General features: G+C 39.7%; 1 protein-coding gene across 2 annotated transcripts in view; it reads right to left on the bottom strand.

Annotated features, from left to right (window-relative positions):
- Positions 1-15,940, bottom strand: part of AFG2A (AFG2 AAA ATPase homolog A) — a 167,688-nt gene that overhangs the window by 104,142 nt on the left and 47,606 nt on the right. For both annotated transcript variants that reach the window (XM_064651470.1, XM_064651471.1), the window contains exon 14: positions 12,809-12,935. In XM_064651470.1, coding sequence (XP_064507540.1) covers positions 12,809-12,935 — 127 coding nt within the window. The remainder of the gene's footprint in view (positions 1-12,808; positions 12,936-15,940) is intronic.

Here is a 15,940-nt window from a genome sequence, read left to right as displayed (position 1 = left end):
ACCACAGAAGCAAAACAAAAAACCAAAACAAACCAGACTGCCATTTGAATAATGAGTTTGGATTTTTCTACGAGCCCAAAACTTCAGGTGGCACGCCAGGTACACAAATTCTGGCGATTCTGAATCAAACCACAGCTTTTCTTCTCTTAGAACAGTACTAATTAAAAGCATTTATTTCAAAACATATTCAGTGTCTCAGAAGGTTAATGGTTCCAATTAATATTTTTCCTTTTCCAAGAGCTCACATTATTTGTGTTCTGTCACAGCCTTGCTGGCAGATCACATCAAAATATGCCTTTGTTGTGGAAATGCATCTGCTTAAAGACTTTCTTTATTTGTGATGTGGCATCTTGTGTGAAACATACTCTATTTTCACATGGAAAACAAAGACAGGACAGAGTCCCATTCTCTATAAAACAAGTCTTGTACAAATCCTGGACATGATCTAGGACCTTCAGTGGCAGCTTCGTTCCTTTCCTTACTCTGTCCACTAGAAATAAAATTAAGTTAAAAATAAAAATAACCCGAAAAGAGGAAACACAAGACTTTCCTTTCAGCCATAACTCTGAAATCTCTTCAGACCCAGTAGGGTTGCACAGTCATAGAAGAGGGAAGAATTTTGTCCTCTGTGAATGCTAATCAGCAGTTTTCTCAAGAAGCAGTGACAGAACTGCACCTAATTCCTCAATTACAGCGCCTACAGCAATTACAGCTGCTTCACTTTGTTCCCATCACTCTTGTGCACGACGCACAAAGGAGATATTGATAGATCAATAAGAAGATGTCAGTCTTCTATAGGTAGTATAAGTAGACACAGCCATAACTGCAGTGAGGAGCACAACCTATTTCCTCATCACACTGATTCTTTGCACTCTTCCATCCCTTTGCAACGCATTTTCTGGAGAGCAGTCAGACAGTTGAAAGAGCATCATAAAATACCCCCCTCCTAGTCCACAGAATCGAACTATTATTTAAGAGTAATAGCCTCTGTAGCCAGAGTTTCTGGGTGAAGAATAAGGCTTGAACTCCAGCTCCCCTGGGAAATGCATTGTTTCTAAGTACAGGTGGGGAAGCCGAGAGGAGCACAAGGAATAGGAATCAATGGGGAAATCTAGGATGCAGTCAGCTACATTTCCTCACACCCACTCAAACAGCATCATTAGTGCATGGAGACAACAGAGAAGCTCAGGTATCACATCAAACTAGTACTTAAGCACTAAAACAGGTATTTAAAGACTTTAACACACTTCAATATTAAATGCATGAAAGAACAGTGTTTCAATTTTATATATAAAAAGGAGAATTTTGTAAGCTGGCACAGAGTATTTACATTCCTTAATAAAACTAAAATTAAATGGCCATTTTATAGGTGCAGGAACATGTTCCAAGGTGCGTGTTTGCCAATTACACACACCTCACATGGTGACTGATGAGCACACACACCCTGGCGTGTGTGCTTGCTTACATAGCTCACGTGCCTCCCTGTTAAGTAATGGAATAAGACTTGCCTTGCAAACCAGCTAATGCCGCCTCTCCTCGCTCCGTGACTTCTGCAGAAAATATTCACTGCTAAGGAAAACAACTTCTGCAACAGAGCTGAACTATTTGCAGTCCAGAGCACACTCTCTCCATCTGCAAGGCCTGACTCTGGGATCCCTCCATTTTCTGTGCCACTGTCAGGCGTGTGTTTTCCCCCAGACTGGGCTGGCACTCAGCACTTTTCCGTGTGCACTGCTGCCTACTATTCTTAGTCACAGGACTTAATTCCACAGAAATTAATCAACATAAATCTACAGAAATTAATCAATACCAAGACTTGAGGCTCACCTATCACGGTCATTTCTGACAAGACATAAAACCAGTGGCACCCTGTTGTTCTTCTCCCTCTCCTTTCCAGAACCAACGTAAAACAGTACAAAGGAATACAAACTCTCTCAAGCTCATGACACTGTGTGATGTTTTACCTCTCATTCCTCTGTTCTCAGTAAGAGTCCAAATGTGCTTGTCAGGATCTGTCTGTAGATAACAGCATGTACTGGCAGGGAAGAGGCCTTTCCTGTTACCTCTCTATTGCGACACAATACAGACCCCCTTCATCACATCCATTTTTCCTGTATAAAATTTACATCTCCTTTATGAGGTTTAATACCAAAGAAGTGATCTCATATAGGAGCCATAATTTCTAATGATATAGTTATTCAAAGCAACAGGGATGAAGACTGAGGGTAAAGAACCGTCCAAGACTCTCAGGAGACTTAGAAATTGGATAATGTTCAATGTAAGTAAACGCAAAGCAGCGACCATGGGAAATTCAATCTTCTCTTTGTATATAAACGGATGTGCTGTGAGATGAATCATTACCACTTCTAGTTTTAATAGACAGTGATGAAAACTCTAGCTCAGTTCTTGGCAGCGGCCAGAAAAGCAATTCAAGTGTTAAAAATTCAGAACCGCTAATAAAAGAGTAAAGGTCAAACCAGAAAACATCATCATGCAAACCCATACAAACCCATGTTGCACTCACAAGTCCTGGTCCCTTTTTCTCAGAAATGATGTAATAGATCTGGAAAAGGTTCAGAGGAGGGCAGCAAGGATGATCACAGGGAATAAAACATTAGTTTCTGTTTAGGAACAGTTGACTCTCCCTTCATTCTGCATAGAAGAATATCACATGACCACCAACAAAAAAGGGCAGTTCCCAAAATCATCTTTTCCAGCATCTGACTGGAACAGTAATGCAAGAAGATGCTGTAAACAGCAATCAGAATATTGTTATAAAGTGCATTCAGAGCACATATATCAGGTATATGCTTCTCTGTAGCACAAAGCTTGATTTGCCATGCAGGGAATACACCTGCATTTAAAACAAAAGAAGTAACTACACCTTCTTCAATTAAATTCATCAACAAAGTAGGAACATGAAACAGACATAATCCCCAAAAGAAGGAGTCACTTCAGATTTCCAGAACTAATGAGTCCTGCCAGCCATTGCCTGGCACCACTCAATCAAAATATTCATTTAACTTTCAGACCCTTCACTCTCAATCAGCTTCAAATACCTTGTTGACTGCACGTTTTTCTAGGTTACCCTAAAAGTCTAGCACACTGCTGTGATTTTGAGCAGACTCTTTCAGTTGTCTATACATCAAATCATACAGAGCTTTAAACAAACCCTCAAAATTTTGTTATTAAATTACTTTGGCGTATGCAACCCTGAGGTATCCAGTGACCTAAACAGTCATCCAACAAGTGTCCAATGTTCACAGGAGATGTTAACATCTTATTTGGACATGGAGAGAGCCCTAACTTTGCACTCTACATCTATGCACACCAATCCTTCCACACAGCTTATGAAAATGATTTATTATTAACCAATGACCTCCAGATTGTTCCCTTTTCTCTTATGCTACATTATTATAGTTCTGCATTTAGCTGGATAAGATTTTTTTTTTTAATAACTAAGCTCTTATAGAAAGAACCCGTTTTTCCTGAACAAACCTATTATCCTTCAGTGTTATATGTACTGAACACGAATGGTATTTCTACTCATCCCTAGGAGTACGTAAGTCATGTGTGCAAGACATTCAGCTTTAATCACTGATGGAGTAAATAGAATCTAAAGCTGGATCACCTTCAACAAAATAAAAAGTTAATAAATCAACTCTTGGAAATTCTGCCTATGATGTCCTATTTTTCCTTCTCCCCACAGAAATGTCACAAACAAAGAAATGGTCCTAACCAGTTGAAAGGACTAACGATAGCATCTAATATCCATATGGAATCTTAAGTAAAAGAGTATTAATATCCTTCCTGAGAAACAAGTGCATATCTCAGCTAATCCCTAAATCCAGCAGCTCTTTAGAGTCCTTCACTAATGTAAAGAGCTTGATCATATTCCAACTTGCTCATTATAAGGCTCTGAGGTTCAGAGGTTTCCTAAACCTAAAACTAAGAGTGAAAAGGTCACTACTTTCAAGCGTACAACCAAACAATGGAACTGTAGATTGGCCACCTCATCCTCCCAAGCTGCCCTTCGTTCTGACCGACACTAAACCAGTGACACGTACAACGCTGGGCCTCCTATTTCACCACAACTTCCCATTTTACTGGAACAGCTTCCACCCTATTAGGGGAGAGATAAGCATCAGCAGTTAATATAGAAGTCACTCAACATTTTATATTATAAAATAATCCATTTAGTAGCTTATGCTATTCGGAGCTTTGACCTTCTTGTCCTTTCCAAGCTGGCTGACTGCCTTCACTGATTTGTTTTGTAACGCTCCAGTCAAAACATTTCAGCTGTTGCATGAGAAGGAGACCAGGAAAAATGCCGCTTTATTTACAGTTTTTAAAAATTAATAAAAATAAAACTATGTCATTCTAACCTTTGGAGAGAGGTCTTGAGATCTGATTACGTTAGGAGGACTTGAAACACCTCAAACTGAAAAAGCTTTGTGAGGTTTCCTGGCATTCCACAAGTATATTTTCCAAGCTTTTCCCACTCAAAGACTACCAAGGTTCAAAGAGTCTGCAGATCATGCTGGATCCAATGACAGCAGGTAAGAGACCTCTCTCCCTATTTGAGTCATTTGAATCCAGGTAAGCAGAGGGAAGAGAAAGACAACACCAGAACTGAGTCCACAAGAAAGAAAAGCCTGATACAAAGAGTGGACACATTGAAAACCAAGATTCTGGACACTGGGGCAAAACACTCTTTTGTTGTCAGAAAATATTCTGGACAACAGGTAAAAGGCCCCTTCTTGCACAGTAGAACCCTCAAAAAACCAGGAAGTTGTTAATTTAACACCTATTTCAAGCAAACGGGTTTCCTATGGCCAACCTAGAGGGTCCTGTACTGCTGATATCCAGGTCAGTAACCAGATAACCAGAAAACTCAGCAGGACACCACATGATGTAATCTGATTACTCCTCCCAGAAACAAGTGACTGTTCATCTGATTTTAAACAGTGTAAACCAAAGCCCTTGAAAGTAAGGAAGTGTGAGTATTAATGTAATTAAAGAAGAGGCGATTATAATGACTTGTAAAAATAATTTTCTAAATTAATGCAATATAATTAATCATGCACAATGCATGCCTCTTTAATTAATGTAAATAAAGATTGCATTATGATGCACATGTACAAAGGCAAATGAATTGGGATTGTACACACAATCTTACCCGTGGCAGTTCTCGGTTCACGGGTGCTCAACAAACACAACACCCCCTATAATGCTATTTTAATACAGTGTACACAAAAAAACTACACATACACTGTGCATTTTGCATCCACAAAGAGGAAAGCTGGGCAGAAGACCAAGTTCAAAGTAAGCCCTAAATGTGTCTGTGGCTACAGCCCAAGTACCATAATTGCGGCCCTTCCTCGAGCTTCTGTAGCTCCCAGTACTACGCTCACATCCTTCTCAGCATCACTCCCATAAATATTTAAAAAACAAGACTGTTTGGAATGTCTCTTCCTGAACTGTTATCACTATCCTAATGAAGGTTGTTAAATGTAAGACGACTCATGGTATCCAACACGCTGACTGTGGGATATGCCCCGCTGTGCTTTGCTTCTCTGCCATAAAGCGCCGTTATCCCGTTTCAAGCCACAACAGCCCTGACAGCTCCTGAGGATGCTCCCATGGGAACCCAGACAAGCCACATATCTCTGGGGAGATACTCGGCTGTGTCCTCCCCTGCACGGCCCAAACACTGACAAAGTGGGAACTGAGTGAGAAAAGAGTGAACTGAAAGGATTTAGAAGGAAGAGTTTATCACCACACAGACTGTTTTCCAGTAATTCGAAGCTGGAAGTGAAAACCCAAACCTTTATAAGCTCTCACACAAGTTTTAGCAGGTAAAAGCTGCTGCACAGATACATGAAACTTGGTAATAAAATTAGTGTTACTTCTCTAGATAAAATAGTTTGCTTTGTCACTAAACTCACACTGGAGTTGATCTCACCCAACAGTTTGGAATTCACACCCAGTTTACATGTACTGCTCACATGCAGCTCATTTTTTGAGGCACGATTTATTTTAACCCTGTATGTCTCCATGTTATCTTAGAAATGCAGTGTCATTTCCATGCCACTGTAAAAAAACCCACACAAAGGCAGCAAAACAAAACAATAACCACAAACCCAAATCCCCACCTGGTATCGCAGTTACAGACTGATTGGAGGGATGGTGTTTACGCAGCACACACAAATCTGACAGCCTTTCCAATTTCCCACTTCATTGTTAATTTGGAGGCTTGCTAACACACTGTGTTCTTCATCTGGACTTCATGAGTCTAGGTATGAATAAGAACAAACTCTGGCCTTTGCCTCCCCATCCTTGTACTTTTCCAAATAAAATAAATACATTTTGATACCTTCAAGTAATTTTTCTGGCATGCGCTGCAGGGAAGTTTATGAAATACTAGTGATGCTAAAATACACAACAGAGTCCATGTAAGGAATGCTTCCCACTGTAAAGAATAAGAGCAGGTATATTGACTTTTCTGTTCCATTTGAAGTAAAACTATTATATTTTTACATACATTGTTTGGATGTATGTTTTCACAGACAAAATAAAGCCAACTTACCCTGGCCCTATAGTGTATCTGCTAAAGGAGAAAGTATGCAGCCCAGCAAGTTTTGCCTCCAACCTTTCTTTTCAGGCAAGTAATAAATCTTGAGTGAAAAAGTCACTGTGCTCTTCAGCTGTCACCACTAAGATTTTGTTTTCTAAAAGCGAAGCAGCCTTAAGGCTGATTTACTACTCAGCCCTCCACACTCTGACAATCGAATAGTTGGAAACAAAAATCACTTTTGCACACCTGGAAATATTTTATTTGCTGTACTCATGAGAAAACACGGTTTTTGTCTGTGAGGAAGGAGGTGGGGGTGGGGGGGAAGGGAGAGAGGGAGATTCAGGTGAATCTTAAAACCTGGTTTTTGACTTAAAGAGAAATTTCATATACATGTACATGAACCCCAAAACTACCTCTGCATACTAAGAGTGGTCAGGTTCTTTGGGGACTATGGATTCACTGTGCAATCCAGCCTCAAATCATCGATTTGGAATTCCTGGTCAGCAAACAGCACTGCTCATCAACTGTGTCTATTCTGCCATTTCAGTTTGGCAGGTGAAAAGAACATGTGACAACTTTTAGATGGTTTCATTCACTCTTTCAGTCTTCTTTTTTTAAAAAATAAATTATTAAGTTCATAATTACCCTAAAGTCTAAAGATCTGATATAAATAAAGGCAAAGTTAAACCTCTGAGAAACAGCTACCTTCCAGTACATCTCTTTGCCCCAGTCAGAGTTGCAGGTTTAAGAAAATTAAGAGGAAAAACTCAAACATGTACAAGAGAAAACCCACTGATGGAAAATGTGATGGTGCCAAAATTGTGAAACTATGTTAGAATATCAGATCCTCTTTTCAATGGCATGTAGTTTGATATCATTCTTCCCTAAAGCTTCATTTTCTGAAAATTTATTATATGCTCCAGAACAATTTTGTCTTCAAAAGAAATCCCACATCTTCTGTTATTTCAAAGAACCACACTTGCACCTGGGCAAGATGATGTAAGTACTCTAGGTGCTGGCTGACTGAAAAGGAGACCTACGAAATTTTGCTCTCTGTTTTTAATCCCAGGGCTTTACAAGAATATGAGGAGTGTCCTTTGACAAGCAGAGAGGCATTTCAGCATTTAAAGTAAAAAAATAATAATTACTGGTTCAGCAGTGTGGAGAGACATGGCGATTGCATTCCCTTACTTTTATTCCTACTCTGAAATACTTTCCCACCTGTTCTATTCTTGTGATGCAGTTAAGTGTCCCTGCACCATTTCCTTCTTAAAAGCATCCAGTTTTGGGTCCCCTGTCCTCCAAATCTGGATGGAATCTGCAGAGATGCGATGCTGAGAAAGGACAGCCAGAGACTTATCCCCCTTTCCTGCCTGGGAGTCTGCAAGACACATGATTGATGGATTATGTGGTTTCCAACTTTACAGCACTGCACCGTATTTGGGAAAATGGAAATCCTACCAAGTTAAAGCTGTGGCATAGGAAGAACCATCTGTAAGATGTATCTGACCAAAATGAAAATCCCAAATAGACAAATACTTGAGTAGGAAAACATGCATTATGTGTTAGTGAGGTTTGTGCCCCTGCATCTGACTGCTAACATGCTGGTAGCCTCACCTGCCTAAAAACAGCACATATACATTTCCAGACAATAATGAATAAATGTGCAGGAATCTTTCCTATTCCTTTTAACTTGTAAAACTGCAAACTTAAATATTTGAATTTCTTCCATAAGCCTTCAGAAAGACTGAACTTTGATGTTTTTAAAGGGGAAAGATTACTTACTTTTGCTGCAGGCAAGAAATTATAATTTCTTTACTGATTCTGCCAAATGGTTCTATCACGCATTTTTTATTTTCATCAAAACAAGCCACTTTAAATTAAGGTTGTCCCATAACTACATAGTAATCAACATTTTGAGGGGCAGATCAATTTGATAAACCTCTGCTTGACTTCTCTGCCCAAAAGATTCCTCCAAATCCAACTGAACCATGGGGAAAGGGAGTTTTATTCCCTTTCCTCATGCTTGGCAGTGGCTAGGAAGAATATCAGCTGCAGTTCTGTTTTATTTTGTTCACGTAACCCGAACAGAAAACTCAGTGTTATCCACGTGGCTCTTACAACTAAATAAGCTGGATTCAAACCCAAACGTTAATAGAACGAAGTCAACAGAGCAGCAAAACTTGCAGGTGATGGAAGAGGAGGTGAAGAGGAAGATTAGGGGGTAGGAAGTTTTTAAAAAGCAAAATAAACATGCAAAAAGAGACAGAAAAAATCTTCTGCACTGGCACAATATGCAAAATACATGGTTTTATACCAACAAGCAGGATGCTTGGAAATGGGGAGCCAAGCCCTCCTGTGCTAACAAAGCACTCAAAAGATTCAGTTCTTCAGTATTCAAGGTACCAGGATAGTTTCTGGTTTAAACTACACTGGAGCCCATGAATGCAGACAAAATCCAGACCATCATCAATCTGGAGACAATGGGTAACGCTGACAGCACAGCATCCCATTAATCTTCATTTGTCCTATCACATCCTGTCATTCTTATGCAAATAGCATATTTGAGGATAGTCTTTTCTGCACCCCTCGATAAGGAGAACTGAAGCTGTCAGGAGCACCAGGATGTCACCCTATAGCACAGGCCCTCACTTCGCTCAGCACCTCGTGTTTTACATCACAGCTAATGTGTTTGACATTCAAATTTGACCCAGCAGGAGGTAAAACTATCTGATGCAGGAGCAACTTGCATCTTGCTTCCTGTGCTAAAACATTCACCAAGGTCCCTGGGGATCTGACAGTCTCCCTTCCTTCACTGTACCCTTGCTAATGGAGATTGAAACGCTGCTTTAAGAGGGGGAAAAAAAAATATCTGCATGGGAAGGTAATGATAGCAATTCAACCTTCTCACATAAAGTAAGCCCAGTGCTAAAAGGCCAGGAAAGCAGGTTCCACTGAAGAACTAAAAACAGGACACGTTAATCCTGATGAGTTGGTCTAGGTTTTCTTCCACGGAAATCTGTCAGACCACACCTGGAAATCTACACACATGTATGTCCGGAGAGAATGTTTAATTTCAAGCTGAGCAATTTATTCACAGTGTTTTACTTTTATGTGGGGATGAATGATCTCTGGTTAGGCTGATACACAGGAAAAGACAAACTCTGAATCACAAGCAGCTCCATAAAGTTATTGCAACACATTTTAGGCATGAAAAATCACTCCTGAGTGGGTAAGTCACCAAAAACAAAAAGTAGTTTTTCCACTTATTGCTCATCAATTCTGCTTATAGAATGAAGAATAAAAGGAAAGATTTTACTATTATGACTGACTCAGAGTGTTTTGTTTCTGTATCACTTTCAAAGAATGTTCAGAACATCTTGTTCCAGAATATTTCCCTTCCAAGAGAAATCACTTTCTGTACCATACATGGCTGAAAACAGTACATGCTGGTTTTGCATTCTTACGAAAAAAAGAAGCTATTCCAAGGCCTTTCCAGCATCACATGAATGAGATGCAAAGTATCTGAATGCTACAAACACAGGACACAAGGCTGCAATAATATTTCAATACAATCATGACATCTTAGAGAAATTACCTTATTAATAGATGTCTGTGACAAGTCAAAACAAGTTTATCATTACTCATAACCTTTTATAAAGTCTGACTCAAATCTATTCACTAACTGAAAGCAACATATTGCAGTGTTTGCAGGGATGATGAAGTCTGCACTAGGCTCTGGGGAATACTCTTACATTTGATATTCCCAAGTGCTGTTTTCAAATTACAAAAGATTAATCATCACAGAATTGTCAGTTAAGCAGCAGCCACGTAAATGAAGATGCCGGATGGATTGTTACCAATTTTGTAAGCACATAAAACTTAGAAAGTGTACATTCCTCAAGCATTTCTTGGTTTGAAAAGCTAAAGAATAGTCACAAAAAAGTATACCAGACGTTTTCCTAGTCCTTGGAAGTAGAGAAGACAGACTGCCTTGTACCTTTATAACATATGTAAAGTTTGTGCATTAAAAATTAAAGTGTAGTCATCATATATAACTATGAAAGCAGGACACTCAGTTAATTGTCACACATAACTGATTATTTCAATATAAAACATGAATTTAACAAAATGTTACCTTTCCAAAGGGATCAGCAATCACAAAGTAAACTGAAAGCCCACACTGAAAAATTTCCCATTAAGCGAAGCCCACAATACAAGTGATTTCTGGTGTCAGTCTTCTTTTTTCCAGGGAAGGGGGAAAAAGTACAACTCATGCACTGCAGATCTTGCATGGAACCAGGAGAAAGTGGTGGCCTGGTAGAGCCTGTCTGGTCTGGATGAAGTATGTGATCCCTTTAAATCACAGTTTAAAATCCCCTTTCCTCCAGATCGATGAACTTTTGCTCTGCTACTCTGTTAGGTGAATGCTTTCTAGAATTCTTTTGTTTGTTTGCTTCCCATTATATCTGGTGAAAAGAGTTTTCAATAAAAACATAAAGGAGCCATTTGTGGCTATTAAAATTGCTAATAAAATTCCTGTAATCACACAGCTTGCTACTGTGGGGAGCACTGCCTCATTGCAACTTTCTCCTTTTCTTTATATTTAGAGTCAAGCCTATCAGCTTTACTTGGGGAAAGAACACATAAGATATGTTGGCATCCAAACAAAACTGCGTTGTTCATTCTTAAAAGTTCACCACCCCCCCAAAATTCATATGTACAGAAGACACGAAATTTTTATGCATCATATCCCAGGCTAAGAGGTCTGGATTTGCATCAGTGATGTAGGTACAGCATAGAGTAACTCAGGTTCTATCAAGTTGTTAGTATTGCAACTCTTGTACTGTTCCAATATTGTCAATATTTCAATTAAAAACTACAACCCAAGAAAGCAGCATTCATTGTGTGCCCACAAGAAATCCAGCAAAAGGGAGAACAGCAGGGAACTGAATTCCCAGGTAGAGATGGAGACAAGACAGTACAACGGTGAACTGACTCAGAAGGAAATTTCCCTTCTGTTCAACAAACAGATATTTTTCAAATTCAGATTAGTCTGACTCCGAAGAACAGCCACTAAAGAAAACTGAAATCAACTTGACAAAAGTGAAATTTTGACAATTTCAATTTTGCACAAGTATAGTTTTCACTGATCAGTTTTATCACCTTTTACTGAAAACACTTTGCTAGCTCTACTTTGCCATGGCAGGCTCACAGACAGTGTACAAGTAAGCTCTAAATAAGCCTTTGTCAGGTCTCCATCAGCTGTGTGGCTTCCTTCAATAGGGAAGAGTCTGTGTTCTGGAGCCAAAATATAAGGTTTTTTCTCAAGACTTCCTTGCTATATGAACCATACTTATGTGTATTTTATGCCTGAATGCTCCAAGACAAACAGAAAAAAACTATTCCAGAAGCAGCTTAAAATGTGAGAATTATTTAAGAAACTTATAAGAAACCCTAAAAAAGATCAGGAAAACTAAATTCATCAACTTGTCATCACATTCATTAATGTTGTGAAGGTGAAAAGCTGTGGAATAAAGAACCTTACCAACACTACAAAACGTATCTTAAAGGAAATCACTTCAGACTGACCCGTCTACTGCACTTAGCTGTGAGAAGACACAGCAGTGGTGGAGGATTTTAAAGTGGATTTTCTAGAGGGCTGCTGGGTTGGTTTTGTGTTTGGAGGTTTTTCTGCAGTAAGTGTTACAACCCTCCAGCTCCTACAAATTTGACGTGTTCTTGTCACGCCAGCAGAGCTGTAGCAGGATCTGAGGAGAGACTGTACTGTTTACAGTTGGAAACCGTAGTGCTGGCAGCAGGATAAGGGCACTGAGGAGATATTCAATCTCTTGAAAGGAAGTAACTAATGAAACCAACAAACTCCAGCAAACTCCTGCATAAACAAACAAAACAGAAGCAAAAACCACGGCAGCAGTTTGACAGAAATGTTGCTGCACAAGTTCAATGAGCTTGACTTAAGGAAAATCTCATCTAGGAAACGGATACTTAAGGCTATGGCAAAACATTTTGTTTCTGGTAAAAATTCTGTAGGGAGGAAGAAAAAGTGAGGGACATGAACTATTCCTTTGCCTTGTCTTCCTTTTCAAACTTCTACTCTCAATCATTAAATTGATCAGACAACAGTTTGGAGAGTAAAAGAGAATGGAATTATACCAAAATCTGGTCTTTTTAAGAGAACAGGATACACGACAGTGCATCCATTCGTACCTTGTCTATCATGTCCGGTCTGTTTGTAGCTGCCAAAATTGTCACGTCCTTCAGCTGTTCTATCCCATCCATTTCCGTCAGCAACTGAGCCAAGACACGGTCTGCTACATTGCCAGCACCTGAGGAGCTGATTTATAAAAAAACAAAACAAAATAAAACAAAAGTCACAGCATTAGCTTTCTCTTCCTAGAAAACTGGAGAAAGGAAAGGATATACTGTTCTTTTTATTTCACAGAGATGCATCTTTTTATCTTAATTCTTTCTCATTTTTATTTTCGCCTTCAATCTCTGAAACAGTCTTATCAAGTGAGCAGCAAATCAGAGACTTAGTCCTTCAAATTATTTCTTGGTACTCAATAACTGAGTCAGCTTTTTGGTTTTTTTACTGCCTTCCTATGAAGGTTGTAAAGAACTTAACACAACGTGGATCTCTGGAATAAACATTGTTTAGATAACTGAATTAATGCAGTTTCTTAACTAGTCAGACAAACTTTCCTTTTTAGCATCATCCAAGTGAGTGCTTACACCACCCTATGCAGTATAAAAAATTAGGCACTTATGTGTTTTGCAGAGTAGTTCTACATTGTTATGCTGTCTCCATCAAATGAGAATAAATTGAGTGTTGACCAACTGCCTCACAATAGCATTGACAGTCCTTTAACTCAGCTGATTTTCCAGATACTAGGAAAAAACCCCAAGACTGAAAACCTGAAAACTCCAGTTTTGAAATCACCAATATGTGAAAAACCTATGCAGACAAGGCATAAAGCATTCCCTCTGCTAAGCAGGGGCAGGGAAGCTGAAGCAGGCTGGGGCAAGCAGCTGGAGATTGCCAGATAGCACCAAAAATGTGGGGTTTATCCTTCTTTGCCAGAAACCAGGAGTCCTGCTCTTAGCACACAGCAAAGCCTCACTGTTTCTGACACAGCCTTCCCCTGTGGATGGGCATGAACACACCTACATCATCTTTCACCAATGGGAAACAGCTCTTCCAGGACTGTTCCTGGCTCTGCTGCACGGAGGAAGGTTTCATTTCTCTACCTTTAACCAGGCTCTTTGCAATACAATTTAAAAAAAATTAGTCTCTCCCATTCTTCCAGATCGCTCTAAACGTCACATTAAGAAGCAAAAAGAAGTCTGGTACTTAAAACAAAGCCAGATCTACAGAGGATTAAGATAATTATTTAATCTCAATTTTTTTGCAAATCCTTTCCCAAAAGTTCTCTTTAATGTTTATACAGATATACAGGCACCTACACACACACACACAAATACAATACCATTATCCTGGTGAATGCTAGTTTCCAAAAATAAATATAATAAATATATTAAAATATAAGTGCTCCAATTATTTCCAGCAGATAGAGAGCACACAAATACAGTTGTATAGTTATTAAACACATATATTGCTGCAGCACTGCCACCCACCACCAGCCCGCCTGCAACCACAGGGCTTCCCAAACGTCCCAGAGCCAAAGGAACACTAATGGCTCCATCACTGCTGTACAGCTCTCCTACAAAAAAAATTCCCTAACTTTCCCATCCTACAACTGGTTCTGTAATTTTCCAGTGCAAAACATTAAACTTATCACGCCCAGTCTGGAAAACATCTTTGAGGAGCTGTAATAGATGTTGGCTAACAGAATATTTAGGTTGCTAAGAAATATTAGAGAAGGGACTTGGGTTACATGGTCATCAGCTTTTGGGTTTTCTGCAGGCACATTAGAATTTCCCAAGTGATATTAAAGCATTTCTAACATACTCACGGGTCACAGTCCCAGTGACTTATGGAGGGCTGTGTGTGATAAAACACTTCAGGTGTTGGACATGGATAGTAAATGCTTTTCGAAGGACACAAAGCTTAAAGGAAATTAAAACCAACTTTGTAACATTAGCTAGTCTCAGTAGGGATTCAGGCCTCCCATCTTGCATAAGTTTCACATTTACTCAGCTTTATACCCAACAGACTGAGCACAAGAAAATGCTAGTCAAAGGAAAAAATAATTATAAGACTGGGACCAAAATGCTAACATTATATAAGATGACCTGAAGGTAGAAGTCTTTGGAGGAGATGCTAAACTTTTCTTTGTTCCCTTAAAAAACCCCCAAAACTTCATTTAAAAGAGAGGTGGCTAGAACGGATATTACATCTTTCCCCAATATAAACATTCCTCTTACAAGCTTCAGGCTGAAAAAAAAAAAACCACCACCCCACAACACATTAAAGAAGTATTTATCCTAAAGAAAACCCCCACTGTTACAGGGGAATGCACATTGCAAAGACTTTCATGCAATTCAGGCATCATCAGAAAATTGCAGTTAGGCAATCAGTGATGGTATAATACAGCTTAAACATGAAGGGGGCTACCAGTACATTATTAGGGGCTTTATTATTGTCTCTTCAAAGTGGAGTAAATAATTTTAAACCCACACACAAAAAATCAATAATAAAACCAGTATCAAGGTGTCTGGGTCCTATGACACCACAGATTCCTACTTTCAGTGCTTTTATTTACATAGTTCACTAAGCTGTCACACAATGCACCATTTTTAGCACAGAGTCTACAGTAAATTAGCTTTTGGCTTAGCAGGATACCCCATAAAAACCCCAGGCAGGCACAGGGAGCAATCTCTTTCCCAGCTGCTTGGAGCTGCACCAGAGCCACACCGAGGGCTCCAGCGCTGCCCAAGCTGTTAATCTGAGGGGTGACACACAACTATGTGCTTTTCCATTTTCCCATGATTTCCCAGCAAGGGTTTCAAATTAACACAGGCAACGTTCATTAAGGCTGCCCGGCCTTTTGACGCAAACGGCAGCCAGAGAAACAAATGATGATTAACCCTCCAGTCCCACGGAGGCACTGCCAAAACCAACTCCCAGCCAAGGGGCTGCCTTTGCCCCCCCCACCTCCACCTGACCTCCCTGTGTTGATGTCATCATCACAACTGCCTGGAAATAGTCCTCAAAAGGCACGTCCTGGTACAAACTAATTTCCTGTCAACACGCCGCCTGCAAATCCAGGCAGCCAGAGTTAAGCCCCTCACATAATCCACGCAGGGCCATGTGTGCACGTGCCCAAACCAGAAATACCTTCAGCTCCAAAATAAAATGTGTGTGAGCAAAGAGGAGTC

This window comes from Pseudopipra pipra, chromosome 4 (genome assembly GCF_036250125.1).
Source record: "Pseudopipra pipra isolate bDixPip1 chromosome 4, bDixPip1.hap1, whole genome shotgun sequence".
Classification (NCBI taxonomy): domain Eukaryota; kingdom Metazoa; phylum Chordata; class Aves; order Passeriformes; family Pipridae; genus Pseudopipra; species Pseudopipra pipra.
This window is presented reverse-complemented; position numbering and strand designations above follow the sequence as displayed.